The sequence below is a fragment of the Triturus cristatus genome, chromosome 12 (assembly GCF_964204655.1).
Source record: "Triturus cristatus chromosome 12, aTriCri1.1, whole genome shotgun sequence".
NCBI lineage: Eukaryota > Metazoa > Chordata > Amphibia > Caudata > Salamandridae > Triturus > Triturus cristatus.
The window spans coordinates 25,447,211-25,466,329 of NC_140595.1; the positions used below are offsets into that span (position 1 = coordinate 25,447,211).

At 45.3% G+C, this 19,119-nt stretch overlaps 1 protein-coding gene across 1 annotated transcript; it reads left to right on the plus strand.

Moving 5' to 3' along the window:
* The first annotated feature begins 2,721 nt into the window (after positions 1-2,721).
* BORCS8 (BLOC-1 related complex subunit 8) lies at positions 2,722-18,177 on the plus strand. Its single transcript, XM_085637330.1, has 4 exons — positions 2,722-2,874; positions 7,084-7,196; positions 7,571-7,635; positions 17,383-18,177. The coding sequence occupies exons 1-4, from the start codon at positions 2,838-2,840 to the stop codon at positions 17,492-17,494; spliced, it is 327 nt and encodes a 108-aa protein (XP_085493456.1). The 5' UTR covers positions 2,722-2,837; the 3' UTR covers positions 17,495-18,177.
* The last annotated feature ends 942 nt before the right edge of the window (positions 18,178-19,119 follow it).

Here is a 19,119-nt window from a genome sequence, read left to right on the forward strand (position 1 = left end):
AAGCTTACAGAAATATCTGTGTGATAAGTTTTGTTGGTTCAATTAACATAGCTAGCGAACAGCCCCTTGTCACGTGCAACACCATTGACCGGACCTGTTTTTTCCAAGAATTGTAGTTTCAGAGATCCTCTTGTACAAAGCCCCATTGCAGTCGCAAATCTTGCAATTTGCTAAATCACAGGGTTGCAACTGCAAAATGGCTTTTTAAAATGAACAAAAGTGATTTTACGAGTCAGATAAGTCTTTTTGAGTTGTGAAAGGGGGCTTGCAACTCTTTCCAAGTAGAAACTTTTTACAAGTCAGAAAAGTATGTATCTATAGTGTGTGACCGCAATTGCAGTGGCAAACCATTATCAGCTACCGACCCACAGCTGGGGTAGTAACTGAGTCACAAAGGGAAGGCTGTCCCCATTGGACAGCTCTCAGTTTGGGAATCATAGGGGGTAGCCTCAGATGGGAGAAGGCAGTGGTGTGAGAGGTGCTGTGGTCCCAACTGGGAAACATTTTTTTTTTTTTTAACGCAAACTATATCACTTTAATTAACACATCCTGCTTTAAAAAAAACTTTCCCATTAGATAATGCACGTGCAGGATTACAGGTATGAATTCCCTGAAGGCCTCCATCCTTGCATGTACAACCAATCACAGGGAGGAGCACATTTCATTAGGCAGTTTGTTTTCCTACCCCTGTGAATGGTCAATTTTCATAGCAACCGGTTAGTACTTGGGTCACATCATAAATTATATACCTGTTCACACACCAGCCGAGTGCAATTTATACATCCCTGGTTAGTGAATGCGAATCACATGCAAGACTCTTATTTCCCATGACAGCCATGTGTCTCCTGATCTGGAGTGCAAAGTGTTCAATAAAAGCCAGAACGGATTGAAGATAAACCATATGACCCCATTTCACAAGGCACAACAATTCCCAGTCATAGGAATGTTTCAACAACATGGTGCATTCTGGTAGTTGTTGTCTTGGCTCACTTCTACTGCACCAGTTGACAAACGCAGCTTGAAACAAAGATTTCTACAAGGAAAGCCCCGGACTGGAACACTGTCTCTGTTTACATGGCATCAGCTGATCACCATACTGAAGGAAAGGGTTTTTTCTACTCACCTGGCCAGTATTTTTAGGTTCAGGCTGGTCAAATATTGAGAAAAGCAGTAAAATCTAGTATTTTTACCCTTCTAAAACATAAACTTAAAATAGCAAACATATGATTAAATCATTTAGAAAGTATTTGACAGCTGTCTACATGGTTTCAGAATGTTTATCAGATTAGAGCAAACAGAGGAATACATTTCATCTTAATAAATAATCCAAATGATTTTACACAAATTATTTTTCACCTCTACCGTTGCTAGTTCCAGAATAGCAAAATGTAATTAAATGGCCGGTATTTTTTTCTAAGAAAGATGGCAGCCCTACTCAGGAACATACACCGTTTATAAATTAACGGTATTTCAACTTACAAAGCGTCAACCTTTCAGTCCAAAGGCTAAAACGTCACTTCAGTTTACTGTTGGAGATCACTGCAAGACATCAGCTGAGATCAGTGAAAACATGATTGCTAGTTTGTGTGGCTGTTGTCCCTAACTGTAGGCTCAAGTTGGCTGTCCAAAGGTGTCTTTTTCTGCACGTGTGGTCTGAAAAAGATACAACTGTGTACAGCTGTGCTTTAGTTTGGGCCAATTCTGTCTATACGGAGTACCTTCAATTCTTTAAATTGAAAGAGAGAGTACCTGCACTTTTCAGCTCTGCTGCAATTCATTTAGATGGGACAGTAGTGGTACTTCTTGGGTGCAGACATGTACACTGAATAGTAAGTGCAACATACATGCCAATAGACCCGATCCAGGCGGGATACTCCCGATTTTTTTAAACCTAAAACTGGCTTAGTTTTGGCTGTCTCCCACCTGAAATTGCCTCTACTTCAGTAGAAGGCAATGGGGGAAATACATTCTCCCGATAATTTGATTAGACTCTCCTTCTTTCCTCTTCTAAAATGTTGCCATGTATGGTACCAGCACTTCATGCTGCACTGACACAGAGATGAACTACTTCAAAAGTAGAGCGCTGACAGTAGGACCTGGTACATTAAGCACAAATAAAGCAATAATATGGTATACACATAAAATAGCACATGCCACAGCACAAGGGTTGTAAACTAAAGCGCCGTCTCGGGTTGCAGCAAAGTTCTAAAGGACATAAATATAAGCGTTGACCAGGCAAGAACGACTGGCTGTATGTAAACAGAAGTTCGCACTAAGAGAAAACCCTTAAGAATGCCCATTTCAAGATGGCTGCCTACCTCAGGCGGAGGGTGCCGGGCTAGATAACCGAAGTGACCTGCCTTGACCTCCGCTGTCCTACCGCCCATTTTAGAATGGGAAAGGGTCATGTAAACAACAGCGAGAAGGTGTAGATTTTGCCTCCAACGGAGCCACAACGTAACAGTGAAACATAAACCTAAGCTCACACGCCACTGTTTACCAAATAAATAGTCTAAATAACTAAAACAAATACTGGTGATTGAAAAGCGTCTATTTGCTAAACAGGTATTTTTGTTTAACTGACGCATTAGATCACAGAATTACGTTCCTTTTCAAAATAATACAAATAACGAGCACTCGAAAAGCTTTGTTGTCTGAATTTTCGCAGTATTTCCACGGACATTGCTCCGTTCCAAGATGGCGGTGGCGCGGCCTCCCTCCGCGCGCTGAGTGACGTGCCATCCAGGCTGTCAGAGCTGTAGCAGCTCCTTCTCCCATCAGTGGACACTGTATCCAGTGCACGGTGTCAGCCTTTATCTCAACATCCCGGAGCAGCCATGGAGGAGCAAGAGATGCAGCTTAAAGTGAAGAGAGGTGAGGGGCAAGAAGCAGGAACAAATAAAGACACGCAGGAGGCGGGCAGTAAACACAGGCAGGGCGGGTAGCAAACTCGTTAGAAAACAGAGGGGCAGTAGACCAGTATGCCTGGAGTAAGGACATTAGGCCTAAATGGAAGGGCGGAAAATCAGAGAAAGGGATTGTAAATATAGCACACCTTTCTGTCCAGACGCTGGCTCGTGGGGGAGGGGGTGAAATTCCAATATGTGAGAGGGTGATCCTGATAAGTGAATGGAGGATAAAACCGTTATGAGTGTAGTGCAGTTTTACATCATTAGTGCAAGTTTATATCATTATTCAGTATCATTGAAAAGAGGGTGACAAACTCCAGACGAGGGTTAGTTGAACTATATTATATGTTCAAGTACTCTGGGCAGTGGATCGCAGATTAAAGAGAGGTAAACCTAGTGGAGCGTCAGCAAACCTTAAAAAGCTGCAGTGAACCTGAAAGCGGGGCGGTATATTAAAATTATTTTTCGATTCAATTCTGGCTTTATTCGATCTCAACACAAAGATCATAAAAAATACACACTAAAATGAATCCCATGGTTTAAAAAGGAAACGTATACAAAGCACATACACATACTAAAACACAAGTATTTGTCAAGAGACCTAAGAGGATGGGTAGTACTACCCAAAAACAAACAAGCCAAAAGAGGCAGTTGTGAATAACAAGGTGGCGCAGTGCCCAAAACAGTGTGTCTGAATTTAAGGCAGGTCCAAAGAGTGGTCAAGAAGAGACAAGGAGAGCATAAGTTGGCAGGGCCAGGAGATGAAATAGGAGTGGAAAATGAATTAAAAAAGAATAGGAAAAAGGCGTGGCAGCAGGACAAGATGAGAGATGAAAAAGAGGATGAGTAGTATTGGAAAGTGGACTAAAGTTGGTTTGGCACAAACGACGGGGTGGAAGCTGAGCTCACGTCTAGAATAAACATTGATCATGCTCTCTTAGAATAGTAGGGGTGGATTTGGAAAGGTCTTAAACAGACCTTCCCAAATCTACCTCTACTATTCTAAGGGCAGTCTTCCATGCAGCTGCTGGGTTCACAACAGATACCAATAATGTGACAACCCCCCCCCCCCCCCCCCCCCCTTCTTTAAAGATTTCCATTCACTCTCTTTTGAGGCCAGAATCAATTTCAAACTAACCCGCATCACTTACATTTTACCACGCATACAGCTCTCAAATTTACAAGTTCCAGGTGTGACAGCCCTTTCAGTCCAAGTTCTTTCATTGCATCCTGGGATGTGTATTCTTTTTGAGCCCAATGCAAGGTCAGGACTACAAGTCATAGGGTGTAAAGAAAGAAAACCTGGACTTGGTGAGCTACTCAGGCGTAGACAGGGAAACCCTAAGATCCCTGAAATTGCTCAGCATGCTGGAGGATCCGCAGCGAAACATCCCCTGTGCTCTAAACCATCATCTCTGAAGTATGAAAGCTTCAAATCAGTGCGATCCAGTTGCATCCTCTCAAAAGTGGAATTCTCTTACTTTGATCCTTTGTATTCAACTCCCACTCTTCTCTTACAGAGAAACCTAAAACCTGCCCTCTTCTGCCATGTTCTCAAATGCTCATACTTGCTTCAATGCTAAAGCAACACAGTTGAGACCACTGCCTAAGTTTTGGGTTTGTAGCGCTATAAAAAATGTAATTAAGTGTTTAAATTTAGGAAAGGGTGGAATACAAAGACACCACAAATACAGTCATACCTTTCACAAAGAGTGGAAGACTCGGAGTACTCGTGATCGTTATGTGTTGTAAAGTTTTATATTTATTTTGTCGTATCATCGTAAAACGTAGCAGCCATAGCATACGGATCTAAACGACAGTGCAACCTCTGAAAATAGCTTACTTTGTTAAAAAAATAAGTGCCAGGGCTCTAGTCAGCAGGCCACTTCCGCTTGTACTGCCCATTGCGGCTGTCAATCACAGTAACAGCCTTACTAATAAGTCACAATCCTACAAGTGTTACAATTCTGACAATTTCAGGACCCCAAAGTTAAAAGAATGGCTTTGGCAGCAGGTATTAGTCATTCTTAATGTATATTGAATTAATAAACAACAGTTGTTGTGCTCATCTCTAAATTAAAAAAAAAAGTGCTTCCACGTGGCAGACTGTCCTGTGTACCGGTTCTGACAATTAAGTGCTGATGCCGAGCACCAGAAACCACTGGCTCAAATTAAGCAAACAGTGACTAACATCTCTGCCCTTAGAGCGTCCCAGTTTAATTGAGGGGGTGGATATTGGTGTTTGCTGGGTTGACTGAATTTCATCGATGAGCACAGGAGCCTGCACATTTTTGCTAAGGGGGTGATAAGCTGGCGGGTTGGAGGCAGGGGATGCATTTATTAATTTTATAGTTGTAGAGCACTCGGGAAGTCCGCAATGGTTTTAATGTCTGATGGAAAGGATTATCAGAACTTAAGAAATAGAGGAGTGGAATATTTAACCCATTTTGATGCCTGTAGTTACAGATGCACACAATAACTCTATTATCTCTCTGGGGAGCTGAACCTCACTCTTCTGAACACTCTCACTCCTGTCCTCCTCACACAGTAATATAGTGTCACATGTGCGAATCACATTATTTTTGTAAAAACATTTAGCTTTTTGCCTGCAATCAGTTTCAAAGGTCATGTGAACTGAATATCTTCATTCAGTCTCACACTGGAATAAGGGATATATTTTGTTTTCCTTGCGTCTTTTTTGCCACATGATGCTATATAAAATTTGAAGCACGAAATAGAATGAATTTGAGGTTAAATTGAGGTGGAGGTCATTGTTCTCTCTTTTAATAGGTGATTTAACCAACCAAGCCATGGTGGCATTGTAAGATGGGAGCTGCCACAGATCACTGCTGCAAACACTCAGCCCCCTGAGCTATCTGTTTGAGATTGGAGGATGTAAACTGCTAGTGACAAAGGCCTCTCTTCAGCCTTCAGTGGAGGCACCGCTTCCCTCCAAGCCTAATCCCTGCCCAGACCTAAATCCTTCCAAGGACATTGGCAGAAATAAGCTTTGAGTACAGAGGCAGCCAATGCGGGATGTGAGACTGGTGAGTCTCCCAGGAGAGCGGTGCAAGTGCCGACTGGTGGAAACAGCACCTGGCACAGACCCTCGTGCATGCACCACACCGTGGGCGTGGATCGAATCTGGTGGGTCGCAACACAATAGTGACCCCATTAAAAGCCTTCACTCAGAAGAGCAATGACCCCAAACTAATGGAAACCCTTGGGAATTTCCCTTACTCATAGTTCTAACCTCCTTAGCTCTCATTCGCGCCATGCTCGCGCTTGTACATTTGAACATCTGTCTTTGTGTCAACCAAATAAATCATGTGTGTTATTATTTGTAATACTGGTGACAGGCCTGTTACACATGAACACGCCCCTGTATGGCCAAAAGGTTGCGCCTGTCCCGTGCAGCAAAATCGATGTCCTCCTCACCATGTTGGGGAGAAGTTAGTGTTTTCTCTGCCAAATTCAAATGAGAGAGCTGTCCAAATAGTGGGACCTGCACTCTCCTGTGAAGCGAAACAGTACGGCTCAGACCTCTTCGATTAAATGACTCTGCCTGTAGTTCATAACCTAATAGAAAAGTGGGTCTCCTTCCCAGGTGTCTTACAGGTAATTTAACTGGTCTCATCTAGTCAAATAATTGGGCCTATTCACTTGGGCTGGTAGTTTGGCCCTCACCATGCAGATAAATGATGACGGTTCGTCATCTTACCCAAGTGCTAATATTATATCCAGTTTCCGTCCCTTATTTCCACATAGAGCCCATCTTTCTGTGACCACATAGGGAGGCTCGCTCATAGATTATATTTATAATGTGCATATTACAGGCAAGAGTCTTTCCGATTGGGACATGAAACCTGATGGTCCATCTGTGGCATCCTCCTCCAGTAACCACCATGGTGACAAGATACAAAGTTGGGCATGGTGACATGTTGAGTGGGATGTGGGACCAATCATATTGTCATACAACTACTGGCTTTTCAGTTTCTATGCCTCAATTAATTTTATCTTTACTTCTGTGGTTTAACTCCACCTGAGCTGCGGCTGCTGGTGTGGTGGACTTTCTTTCCAAAATCTATCATTCTTGTAACTGTTACTGATTGGTGTCTTTCTTGCTAAAGTTTGCGGAACGTACTTTGCTTCATACCTCTGTCTTCGAATTTAGTTACAGATAAGTTCACGGAGAGCATGTACGTGTTGGCAAATGAGCCATCAGTTGCCTTGTATCGCCTTCAGGAGCATGTCCGCAGATCCCTCCCAGAGCTAGCACAGCACAAGGTAAGTGCACTTTGGTACCCGTGTGTTACATCTTGGATTTAGGTCGCCTGCTTCTGTCTGTATTGATAACCTGATTGATGAAACGTAGTCATGAATCTTGATTGACTAAAGCATGGACAGGGTTTTTGAATAATCAAAATATGCACAATGTTTTTCATTGACAAAGACGGGATCATGGTTTTTAATTGACCAAAACATTTAATTTTGCTTAACTAGAGGTCATGTTAAAACCATATAGGGTATCTGATCACCACAGTAAGATACACATGACCCTGTTTTAGAGGGTAGATATAAAGTTTCCTCTTCATTTTTGTGTTCAAGTAGTAAAGACAGTTCATAATCCCGTGTATTTCTGATCGCATGTCTCTCTGCAGGCCGATATGCAGAGCTGGGAGGAGCAGACCCAGGGCGCGATCTACTCGGTGGAGTACGCCTGCAGGTACAACCAACGACATGGAAAGAATTTGCACGGTCCTTTGTTTTTCATGTCTCGCCATCATAGAGGCTTACTGTGGACCAAACCAACTCCTACAGTGGGTGTATAGCCAGACCTTTTGCTTACAATTGGTTGGGTTGCTTGTCAGTATCAATTGCTTGCTTAGTAATCAATGTCTTTCCTGCCTCTGATCGTGATTGCCCCTTTCCCGGGGCAGAGCTGCTTTACCAACCTTTTGGTTTGGATGACTTGCATCTTTCCAGTCTTCACTTTCAGGGAAATGCTGTGTTTTTTTAAATTTTGGTTTCAGTACTCCATGACAGTGCATGTGTTTTCTTGTTCTGTCCCTGGGGTGCTGCTTCACCTCACAAATTACCAATCCCACGAAATCCATGTTACTCTCTCCTCCCGCCCCCAGTTCGTCCATTGCTTACCTCAACTCGGCTAGTTAATTTTTATTTGCTTGTTTGATTTCCTTTCTCCCCTGCCTCAAACTCCTCCATTGCTCCCCACCCATTCCCGGTTGCTACCCCGCTCCCGCCACCTGCTCCTATGTTGCTCCCTCCTCCATCAATCCCATCACACACTCTTCAAAACAAAAGAGGGGTTGGGGTTCCTATTTTTTGGGGGGAGCCCTACAGCTGCCATTTGCTTTTAGTCTGCTTAGTTAAAAAAAACATAGTAGCTGCATCATACCTTTTATAAGCGCGTGCATGGTTAGGCATGCTGGACCACCACAGAGTGGTTTTTTTTGTTGCTGTTGTTTCATAGCATCAGCAAACAGCTCTCGAAAAGGCCAACAGGTTGAAAAGGCAAGACGGGTTGGCTTTGGCAATGCTTGTTGTATATTTTTTTCTTTTTAAACAATGGTGCTACTTTCTTTTTATACTAGCTGTATTCATTGATAATATTGCTGAGATTGTGTGTTGTTGATAATTTGTTTCAAAAAGTGCTTGCTGTGAAAACCGCCTCTCACCCTCCCCAAATAATTGACGCAGATAATAAAACTCCCTTGCTGGCACGGCAATTGTATTACAGCATATTCTATTGCTGCATATGGCTTTCATTCTGGTCCAGGCATTGCCCCTAATGTCTCACACCCGTGTTTCTTGTAGGCCTCTGTTGCTCTGCACCCAACTCCTGAATTAAAGTGTTTGTTAACTGCACTGTTGAAATATTATCGAACTGTTCTGATAGGAATGCTATATTTTTGTCAAAGCAGAGTTGAGAAGGTAACTCGGGGAGTGGAGAAGCACATGGATGAGCCAGAGGAACACAGACCGCAGTAGGGTTGTGGGGGAGGATCATACGTGGGAGACGGAGCGAAAACCTATGCAATCTCATAGACTGCTTAGACAAAAAGGAAAAAGTAGCGCCTGAAAAAGCGAGCAGTGGAAGGACAAGAATGGGTGCATGCTCCCGGGGCGGAACAAACAGACGAAGAGACAAGAAAGCCCACCCAGCTAACTAATAAGAGGCAAGCAAACGAGAGTGACAGTGAAGTCAACCAGTGGTAAGCAGTGAGCAAGCTATATGCTGCCAATACGTGTAGCCGCAGACAGTGCATGCAGTGTCTTAGGAAAGACTTAAAAACAAGGACGGATGCAAAGATACACTGGTATGGAGAAAGCAGGAGGCCATCTGCGATGAATAAGCGGTAACCGGGCAGGCTGGTGGGATAATTAGCAGTTATCTCTCATCAGATTCCACCCCTCCAAGTTAGGACGCGTTTCACATTTAAGAGCCCTTTTATATCCTCTTATGTAATTGAAGAAAGCTCCCCGTTTCCTTCTGATACATTAAAAAAGAAAAGAACCTTGAATACCCTGCATATTAGGTGTTGCGATTCCCCCCCAAAAACTTTAAAATTATATTACGTTGTGTTAATTTATTTATTGAACACACTTTTACTTATGTTGGATGGAGCCCAAATGATCGCTAATTAAATTAATTTCTCAATTATTTCCATATAGGTTTGGACCACAGGGTCAGGTTCTTTCCAAGGCCACAATAAAATGCCAAATGCCGCATTGTTGCTGTCCTATTGACAGGTACCTAAATCTGCGTCAGGTGGGCTGACCTCACTTCTGCCAGGCAGGGACTTGCTTTCCTAAAGTCAGGGGCCTTAGGAAGCTAGATTTAAATACAGTTGATTTACATACAATTATAAGTGCTTTGATCAGGACTCGCTTTCTGACCATGAGCCAATGTTGAGCGCACAGACAGCGGAAACATAGGGCCTCATTTATATGTTGGCTGTACGTATACTTTGTCACAACAGAGTATCCGTACCGCCAGCATTAAGGTCTGCCCTCCCGATTTAAATGCGGCAGAAAATCGGTCTGGCTACGGCAGTGACTACTCTGTCAGTGCCATAGCCAAACCTCTCCGACAGTCCGTCGGAGAAATGGCTACATGTCTGCCTGCCCAGTCAGGATGGATATATAACCATTTTTTTTCTTCCTGTCACACCAGAGGGACAGTAAAAACCAAATAATGCTCCCCCTAACATGAGAGATGACTCCAGTGGTACGGGCAACATTACTTTATTTTCAGGTTTTATTTTTGAAAGAAAAGAATACTATTTGGTGCAAGATGGTATCACGCTGACGCAGCCCCGCAACAAGCAGCGGATTACATTGATAGGTACTGACATGACAGTGGTTCCTGCCAATGCATTAATGAATGCCTGTTTGCCTGGTGGTCATTTATAAATTCGGAGATCGGGACCTCCGTCAGGGCAGAGGAGGTATTTACTCCTTCGCTCTGATGATGCAACGGCCCGACCGCCAACATATAACAGAGGTTCACAATCAGGATTTCAGATGCCGAAAAAAAACCTTGCAGCCATGCCCTCCGTCAGCCAATTTCTGTCGGGCTTAGATACTTGCTATTCCACTTTTAGCCACTCAGTGTGCCCATCGGCATTCAACATTGTCACTTAAAATAACAGCCAGACTCATTGGCTACTCTCTTTCCATGTTCATGAGAATTGGGAGAGGTTAAAAAAAGAGCCTGGGGATTGGTGAGGGAGATTTTTCATAGTCGCAATGCTCGCATACTGTTTGTAAAGACAAATCTCTTCCAGAGTTTGGGAATGTAGGAGAGTGGCATCGACTGCATAGTTGCCCCCAACTTTTTGCTGATGTTTTTTTCTGTTTTATGACTCTAGCCAGGCTGTGGCCCTGCTATCCAGGACCCCAGCCTATCTGCTTCCTCTGTTAAATGATGTGAGTACCTTAGGTACAACCCAATTGGATGCTGAGGATGCTCTGACAGTCCCTTGTAGATGGTACCCTAGGTACCCAGGGCATGGGCCCCTCAGTAGGCCTACCAGGGCTGCAGCACTTATTGTACCTCCCTGGGACAGCCATACAAACTGACACCACCAGACCACTACTGTAGTCTGGATAAGGTGGTGCTAGCACCCCTTACAGGGATATAGGTACCCTATATCCCACCCCATTACAACACAGATACTCTCATAGGTCACCCCTATAGCAGGCCTTGGTAATCCTACAAGGCAGGGTGCTGAGGTCTGTGTGAGGGGGGACCCCTACCTGAGTAGGGCCTCTCTGCAACCTTCGTAAAATCATTACTGAGTTGTTTGTAGTGTAGCCATACCATATACTCTTAACCGCATTATAAGTTTATCGCGATAGCGTGAGAATGGCTACACAGAACCATATCGTGTTTGGTGTCAAACATGTAGGAATCATACCCCCAGTCCAGCCATGGGCATGAGGGTATGATTCCCCCCTGCTAGAGGGGCGATATGGGAAAAGCGGCAGAATTTAGACACCAATTTAAAAGTGCACAAGCAGTACAAAATGGCTACTACCCGCCACCTACACGACCCTGGCTGGCTGTTGCTGGGGAAACCCCCAGCCTCGCCACCTGGACAATAGGGCTCCTGTGGCAGGGAGGTGCTAGCATCTCCCCAGACAGGATAATGTGGATTGGAACAGGGTGGGTGCACCAAAAGTCCTTTCAGAGTTGCACGTAGGCAGCTGCAGAAGCCTCATTCTGCATACACCGCATGGAACCGGTTCAGGGGCATCCTGCCCCTCGCCCAGGCGGGAAACACACAAAGGGGAGAGGGTGTAGCCACCCTTTCCCGCCTCACCTACCATTGGTGGACGCTACTCTGGACACTCCCCTAATCTTGGGGATAAAGGGGAATAACGTGTCCCCAGAGCCTCAGATTAATCTTGAACTTTACAGTCTTGACCTTCGACTTGCTGCTGCCCAGCTGACGGAAGAAATCTCCCTTGGGATAAAGGAGTTATCCCCCTGCTTGGCAGGCACCTGAAACACTGCAAGTGGCCCGGTTGGAACTTCGCTGCTCTCATGAACTTCGACGACTTCCAGAAACCTTGAGGTGGGTTTCCAGCGCATCCCAGAGGCCAGTGAGTGTGCTCAACGAGTTTGGGCACCGTGGACCGCGTGGGTGCCGAGATCCCCAATACCCCGAGACACCGGCCACCTCTTGCATAGCACACGACCCTGACCAGTGGGGAAGTTGTGCTTTGGCCCGTTTTCGAGCCAACCACTCTACAGCAATTGTGCCAAAGACCAGCGCCCTAGCCCCCTCCGGTGGCCCGTGGGTGCCCTTTTACGCACGCCAAATTGCCGCCTCCCGCGGTCCCTTGTCTCTCGACTTGTGGGCCCTAGTGGAGGTCTATCTTTACAATCAAGAGCTCCCATGGTTGCTCCAGGCCTGCTCTACAGTCTCCTCGAAGGAGACCTCTCCCAGACCTCGTGGGTCTGCACTGTAGCAGATTTGTTCATTCTTCGTGGGTTGCGGTTGCCAAGGCTTAGTGGATCCAATCCGGACACTAACACCGCAGCGACCCTCATCCTACGTGGGACAGTCGCCCTCCAGAAGCTGGCCTTCCTTGAAGCCTCCCGGAGCCCGTGGCTGCAGATCCAAGCTACACCACTTTCCACCTGAAGCACCCGACATCGAAGGGCTCTTTGCTTTGAGCCTCCTGGTCACTTTGCCGTGACACAGACTCTGTCCCCTCTGCTTTCAGGTTCTTCTCTACAATCTTCACATCTTTGATCTTCACGGCATCATCGACGCTTTTGGCTAGCAGAACGTTTGACTATTTTCCCATTGAAAATCAGCCCGCGACCCGACAGCAGTAACAACCTATGCACCCGGCTTCCCTGGGGCAGGTAACAGTGGTACCTCGGTACTCTCGTGGTAGTGGGCTCTTCAAAAGCTTAAGTCTGAAGTTTTAACTTTGTACTCCTGCTAGAAGTATTTTTAAACTGTTTATTTCCAACCGCGACATTCTCCATAGGCTGTAATAGAGATCCCGATAGCAGCTACTTGCACTGCACCCGCCTCCCGTGGGTCCCCTTCCTCATAACCTGGGGTGGATTATCAAGGGGCCAGCGATCCTGAATGCCCTAGGCATTGCCTGTAGAATTGTCGTGGTTCTTATACCACTTTCTTACTATATGGTTTGGTGCCCCCTGGGGCCCAATGTTAATAGTGCTATTTATTGTGTCTATCAATGCTTGTTTGATATTGTAACTTTGCCACAGCTTCATAAAGAGACTGTGGGATTCTGTCTAGAATAAATACATATATTTTATATATATACCTGTGTGGGCTACTCTTTCATTTGGTTATTCAAGAGGTTATTCTGGTAAAACAATAAGCTTAACACTCCTTCAAGACTTAGCATGAAGGCTGCTCTCCACAGCTACCACTAGGATAGCTTTCTTTAAAGGTTGTCTTAAACCTATCATCAATAAGAGTCGAATTGGACTGGTGCAAGGTGTCCCTATAACTAGGAGACAGCATATGCCAGGCCAACTTCTCACAGGGAACAATGGGAGAGACATAAAATAAAGATGTTGGGGCGTAGCACATATCCCTGGGACAGCATTAGAGACATCAATGTTTGCTTTGCTCAAAGGTGTGGGTGCAATTAATAGTTACTACACCTGTCTTGCCATGGTGGTGGGTATCGCTTGCACCTCTCCCTCTCGCCTTGTCCAGAGCTAGAGGGGGCATTACAAATTGGCCCAGGGATTGGAGGGGTTAGAAAGAACTACGGCACTGAACACTGGGGACATTTAATTTAAATCTCTCAATGTTTGTGAACATTGGGAGAGATTGAAAGAATTAGCAAAGCCAATAGAACTGTCTGGCATTTTTAAATTGAAAGCTCAGCCTTTGGGCTTTGTGAATGTTGCATGCTGGGGGCACCGCGGGGGGCTGCAGAGGGATGGCAGAGCTGCAGGCAGAGAGGGTGCGGAGTGTTGTGGGGGGGGCAGGTTAGAGCACTTGAGCTGCAGGGGCACATAGAGGGGCGACATGGGGTGAGGCGGCTGCAGGGGGGCCAGGGGCAAGAAAAGGCTACAAAGAGGGGCGGCAGGAAGGCGGGGTAAACAAAGTCTGTAGAGGGGTAAAAGAACACACGTGGATGGCTACCGGGGCAGGGCAGTACAAGGGGGCTGCAGAGCGAACCAAGGAACCCATGGGGGCTGTAGGGAGATGGTGGCTTAAAAATGCATGCAGGGGAGGCAAGGGACACAAAATGGAGGTAGTCGGGGGAGCACATAGAGGACGCAGCAGAGAAAGAGGCAAATCAGGGGGATGGGGTCAAAGAAGTTGCAGTGGTGCCTAGCACACCTAGAGGGGATGTAGGGGCAAGCACGGCAGCGCGGAGGGCTTCAGAAGTGAGGAAGGGTGCCACATAGAGGGTGGTGGAGCACAAAATAAACAACATTTACCTATTACCCTATGTCACAGATTCTTAATCACAACAACTCATTCCTACATTCATTCACTGGTGGGGCCCATAACACCAACACACGTTCTTACATTCAATAAGTTTCACTCGAATCTGTACACGGGTGAAAAGCGCCAGACATGGGTGGGTACCTTATTAACTATCAGGAATAATTTGCTTTACATTATATACATATTATAATTTTTTTCTCTATAAACATCTTCAGAATCCTGACTTTAACATCAAGGCACTCCTCCACTTGGTCGATGGACCAATTAGTTGGACTGGTTGATGGTGAATTAGATCCAGCTAAAACACAATTAAAGCCTAGGAAACATTTATTTATTTTTCATAATTAATTAAAAGAACCACAAACTCATTTCTTATTAGTTCAATTTTGTTTATCTAATAATAAATTTCCTTACGTTGCATTTATTCACTACAGCTTATAATATAAATCTAGTTTTATTTAAAGAGAAAGCCAACATTTAGTAATAAGCATGAATTCAGAAAACACAGTCAATTAATTACCAGTTTGCCAAAGATGACGAATTCTGATCAAACAGAGAGTTATCCGCATTCTCAGGTACAATTCCCAGGACAGGCTGTCTGACCCACGGCAAAGGATCAAACTGTCAGATGAAATATAGAATGCACGGCAAATTTCTTCCCATATGCAAAACAAACACAAGGCAAACCAATAAATTGCCAACAGCTCACGCAACCTAACACCATTAACGATCGGAAGCTATTGACGACCCCAATAGTGGATAAGAGCATTATATACACTTTCTCCCTCTTACTTTATACTAACAGGAAACATTTGGTGGCAGAAGAAAATGTTCTGATTGGACAGTTAGGGCTTATCTGTAGGTTGATAAAAGTTTCCCAGTGCAAACTGGTTCTTCATGATGACTTGGCATAGGAAGGCACAAGTTAATAAGTTTCGTTTTTTAGCTTCCAGGCAAAAGCAGTGAATGTAACACTTCCAAGGTGAAACGTTGCATTACACGGGTTCTTTATTGTCCTTTCCGCTGTTCCTACAAACTCATCTGTTGGCAGACGAACAAGTCACTATCCTTGGCAGGGAACACAGTGTCAAAGCTTGGGTCATTTGGAGATCTCCAGAGCCTTCCAGACCTATGCAGATAGTATCGCGCTCACATGGTGGCATCTGCTTTATGGGGCTCCATCTTGGGTACTGCGGCCTAGTGGGCCCGAATGCCAACTTAAGCAAAACCAGACATAACAGTAATTAAGATATAGAAATTAAGATTATAATGTTTAAACCCACACTAATCCCATTATATATTAGTATTTACCTAGCTGTAGCAACATTTAAAGCAATAATACCACTTGATAACCTTTTATGCACAAACAATCACAAAGCAACATAAATCATGCAATTTTACTATTTCACCACAATCTAAGGTTAGTTTGCGTACTATAGTTAATTAATTGTTCTGCCATGCAATTAGCATTTTAGTCCCACATGTATCTCGTGTTTATTAAGGTGCAAAGTTGTTCAATAAGTTTTCACTGCAAACAGGTTATTGGAATTAAAGTTAGAATGATTACGTAATTAATTTCATGCAACTTAGAGGAGGTATACAAAATGTTGTTTTCCCTGCTCCATCAAGGGGCTGCATGAAAGACCGGGTATACGGGGCGTGGAGCTCGCTAATGGGCTGCTGGGGCAGGGGGCACATAGAGGACATGTAGGGGAGGCGCAGGCACAGAGGGGCAGCAGAATCCTTCGGTTCCTAGGAGACCAGGTACAAAGCGAGGTGGAGGGAAGAAGCAGGACTGCACTCAGGGGGGCAGTTGGCAGTCATGGTGTGTATTTGGGCTGCATGGAGAAGAAGAAGCACACTGAAGGCAGCTGAGATGGAGCAGAGCATCAAACATTGGCTGCAGGTAGGGTGGGGGTGCAAAGGTGCTGCCGAGGGTCTGGGAGCACAAAGAGTGGATATAGAGGAGGTGATGGGCACACACAGGAGCTGCAAGAGTGGTGGAGGCTGATACAGAGGCTCCAGGGCAGATATAACCGCACGCAAAGGTCTGGTGACAGAGGGTCTGCTTCTGACTGAGGGGCTGCAGGAGTGAGATCAGGGCAGCAGCGAGAGCCGCTGCACAGGGTGGGGGAGACGGCGAGTTATCAGTGGTGGGGCCCATAGACTGACTTCAAGGAGGTGGGAGCACATGCACACCCACAGTCAGATTCCAAGACACCCACCCACCATCATAGGATTTATACAACCAACATCATACGCCAGCACACCCACCATCATAAGTAAACACAAGCAACATCATGCACCAAGTCACCCATCATCATCGTAATTAAACACAGGGACCACCTTGACGGCTCCACACAACCAACCTCATGCACTAACAAATCCCACCTCGTGCATCAAAACACAAGTCCAGGAAAGAGCTAGCCTTAGGCCAAAGGCTGTGAGCAGCGCCAAATAGGTGCATGTTAGATGCATACAGCACACCTTAAAAAACACTGGAAAAACACAGTTAAAGGTTAGTTATGGTAACACCAAGCAGAAAAACTGTGAAATTCAATGGTTGTGGTGGGCAACGCACACCATGTTGCCAAACACACAGATTAGACCACTTTGGCAGTCGCATAGGAAGAAGAAGCTGTCTATGCAGAACAAAATATTGCGGGTGGGGTGAGTTGTGGCGTAAACATGGAATTTGACCTTTGCACTGTAGTAATACATTTCAGAAGCTTTTTTTAATAATACACTTGTTCAAAATAACATGTTTAATCGCGCCAAAATTCTTCTCACTGCTATGGCACACGAGGTGAAATCATTTGCTAAAGAAAGCCTTTAAGAGTGGAAGAGGAGCTGTTTTTAGACTTCTTGGTCAGTGGCAGGATAAAGTAACTCAGGTCTGTGATGTTGAAGGTTAGAGGGAACATTTGTACTTCTTTTGTTCTGTCATGCGCTTCGCATTTGACTCTCGAACTCTTTCTTTGTTGCAGCGCCATCCGCAGCATGACCTACAGCGGCGCGTACTTCCGGAGCATCGAGGGTCTTCTCAAGCAAGCCATAAGTCTCAAGGACCGTATGGGCTCAACACCCGGCCACAGGTAGACCACGTGGAACTCACCTGTCGCCTGTTAGAGCGGAGGCCTTGATTATGGCGGACTGCAGCCTGTTACCTCATGGAGTGTGCAATGCACAATGCACAATGAAAGGCTTGCCTATAATGCACAGTGGTGACTTGATCTGAGAAGGGAGTGTGAAGATCTGAAGAATAGACAAGTTGTTTATCATCTGTTTATGCACAGTAACAAAAACCCAACCCTTTATATGTGAATATTCCCCGTGTTTTTACCTCCGATAGGAGTCAGGTTCAAACATCCCTGTGCTGTCAGCATTTTTCATTTCTATGGACTATGCGCTTACTGTCTGGTCGCTTAACAAAAAGCATAGCATGACAGAGAAAGAACAGCGCACAGCTGGCCCACACAGTGGGAGTAACTGGTTTGCAAGTGTAGGTAACATGTTCAACGTTCAGCATGAGTAATAAACAGTTAGGACTTGGTAGACCGGAGTCCATTCTGCTACACTTACTAAAAGTGCCATTTCTGCACAACGCAGACCTGTGCTTCGGCTCTTGGGTGACCGTGTTGACCAGGAGGGTAGGTTTTATCCTAGCTTAGCTCACTGAAGTCTATAAACCTGTATAACTGTAGTTGTCACTGTTTACTTTGAATTGCTCACTCAGGCGCCTGTTGATTTTATGACTTTAAACAATAAACGTGGGAATTTTAGTCCGTTTCTAAAGCTGTTGATGCGTGGCAGACCGATTGTGAATATAGAGCCAAGAAGCCCAGGACAGCTTCGCTTGCATTGCACAAGCTGGTCTTTAAACTTGATCACCACCTACTTAACATTTTTCCACAGTCCATGTGGCGGGGCTCACCGGCGGCGTAACATCCAGCGTGCTGGATCCAGAGGCCTCGCTATTTTTAGTGCAGCCGGTGCAGTGGCACTGGGGGCTTAGGACATGGGGAACCCACTGCACCCCGGTAATGTCTGTCTTTTATTACCCAACCAGATTTTCAGGGGAGCCCATTTTCCTTAGGGCTTTAGGGTCTCTGGCACGCTTGCTCTGTCGCAGACTAGAGGTTCTGTGGTCATTGGCACTTTCTGCAGGTAGTGTCGGTTTGTCCTCATTCTCTATTGCTTTTTTTCTTTCCATAGATTCCCTCAGATACCCACTGCCTCTTCTCATCTGTGCCTCCCCCAGCCACCTTTCACCTCTGCATAGGCTGTTCATGGCGGGTCCTGCACACCAAAATGGCCATTCTTGGCACAAGTGTTTTTTATTTCTGTCCTTGTAGCTGCTGGACTTCTTTCCACTCCACGGGTAGACCCATGGCCACCCAGGGCAAGCCACAGAAGAGATTTTAAGACAAGGGCCCATTTAAGTAAGATTTGAGGGTGTTTCACCAAAACCCCGGTGCACGATTACACTCAGACTATTGTAAATGGTCAGGAGTGAGACTGTGATCGAAGGGACATTTGCAATCGGGGACTGAGACTGCAAGAACTGAGATTCATGGCAAATACTAACGACTGTGCACCAAAGTTTGGGACTTGCTCCTTATCAATTAGCCCAAAGCATTGGGTTCAAACCCAATGAAAAAATCTATACTTGTTCCTCTCTGGTGTCTGTGGTACTCCTTATCTCTCTCTCTCTCTCTGTCCCT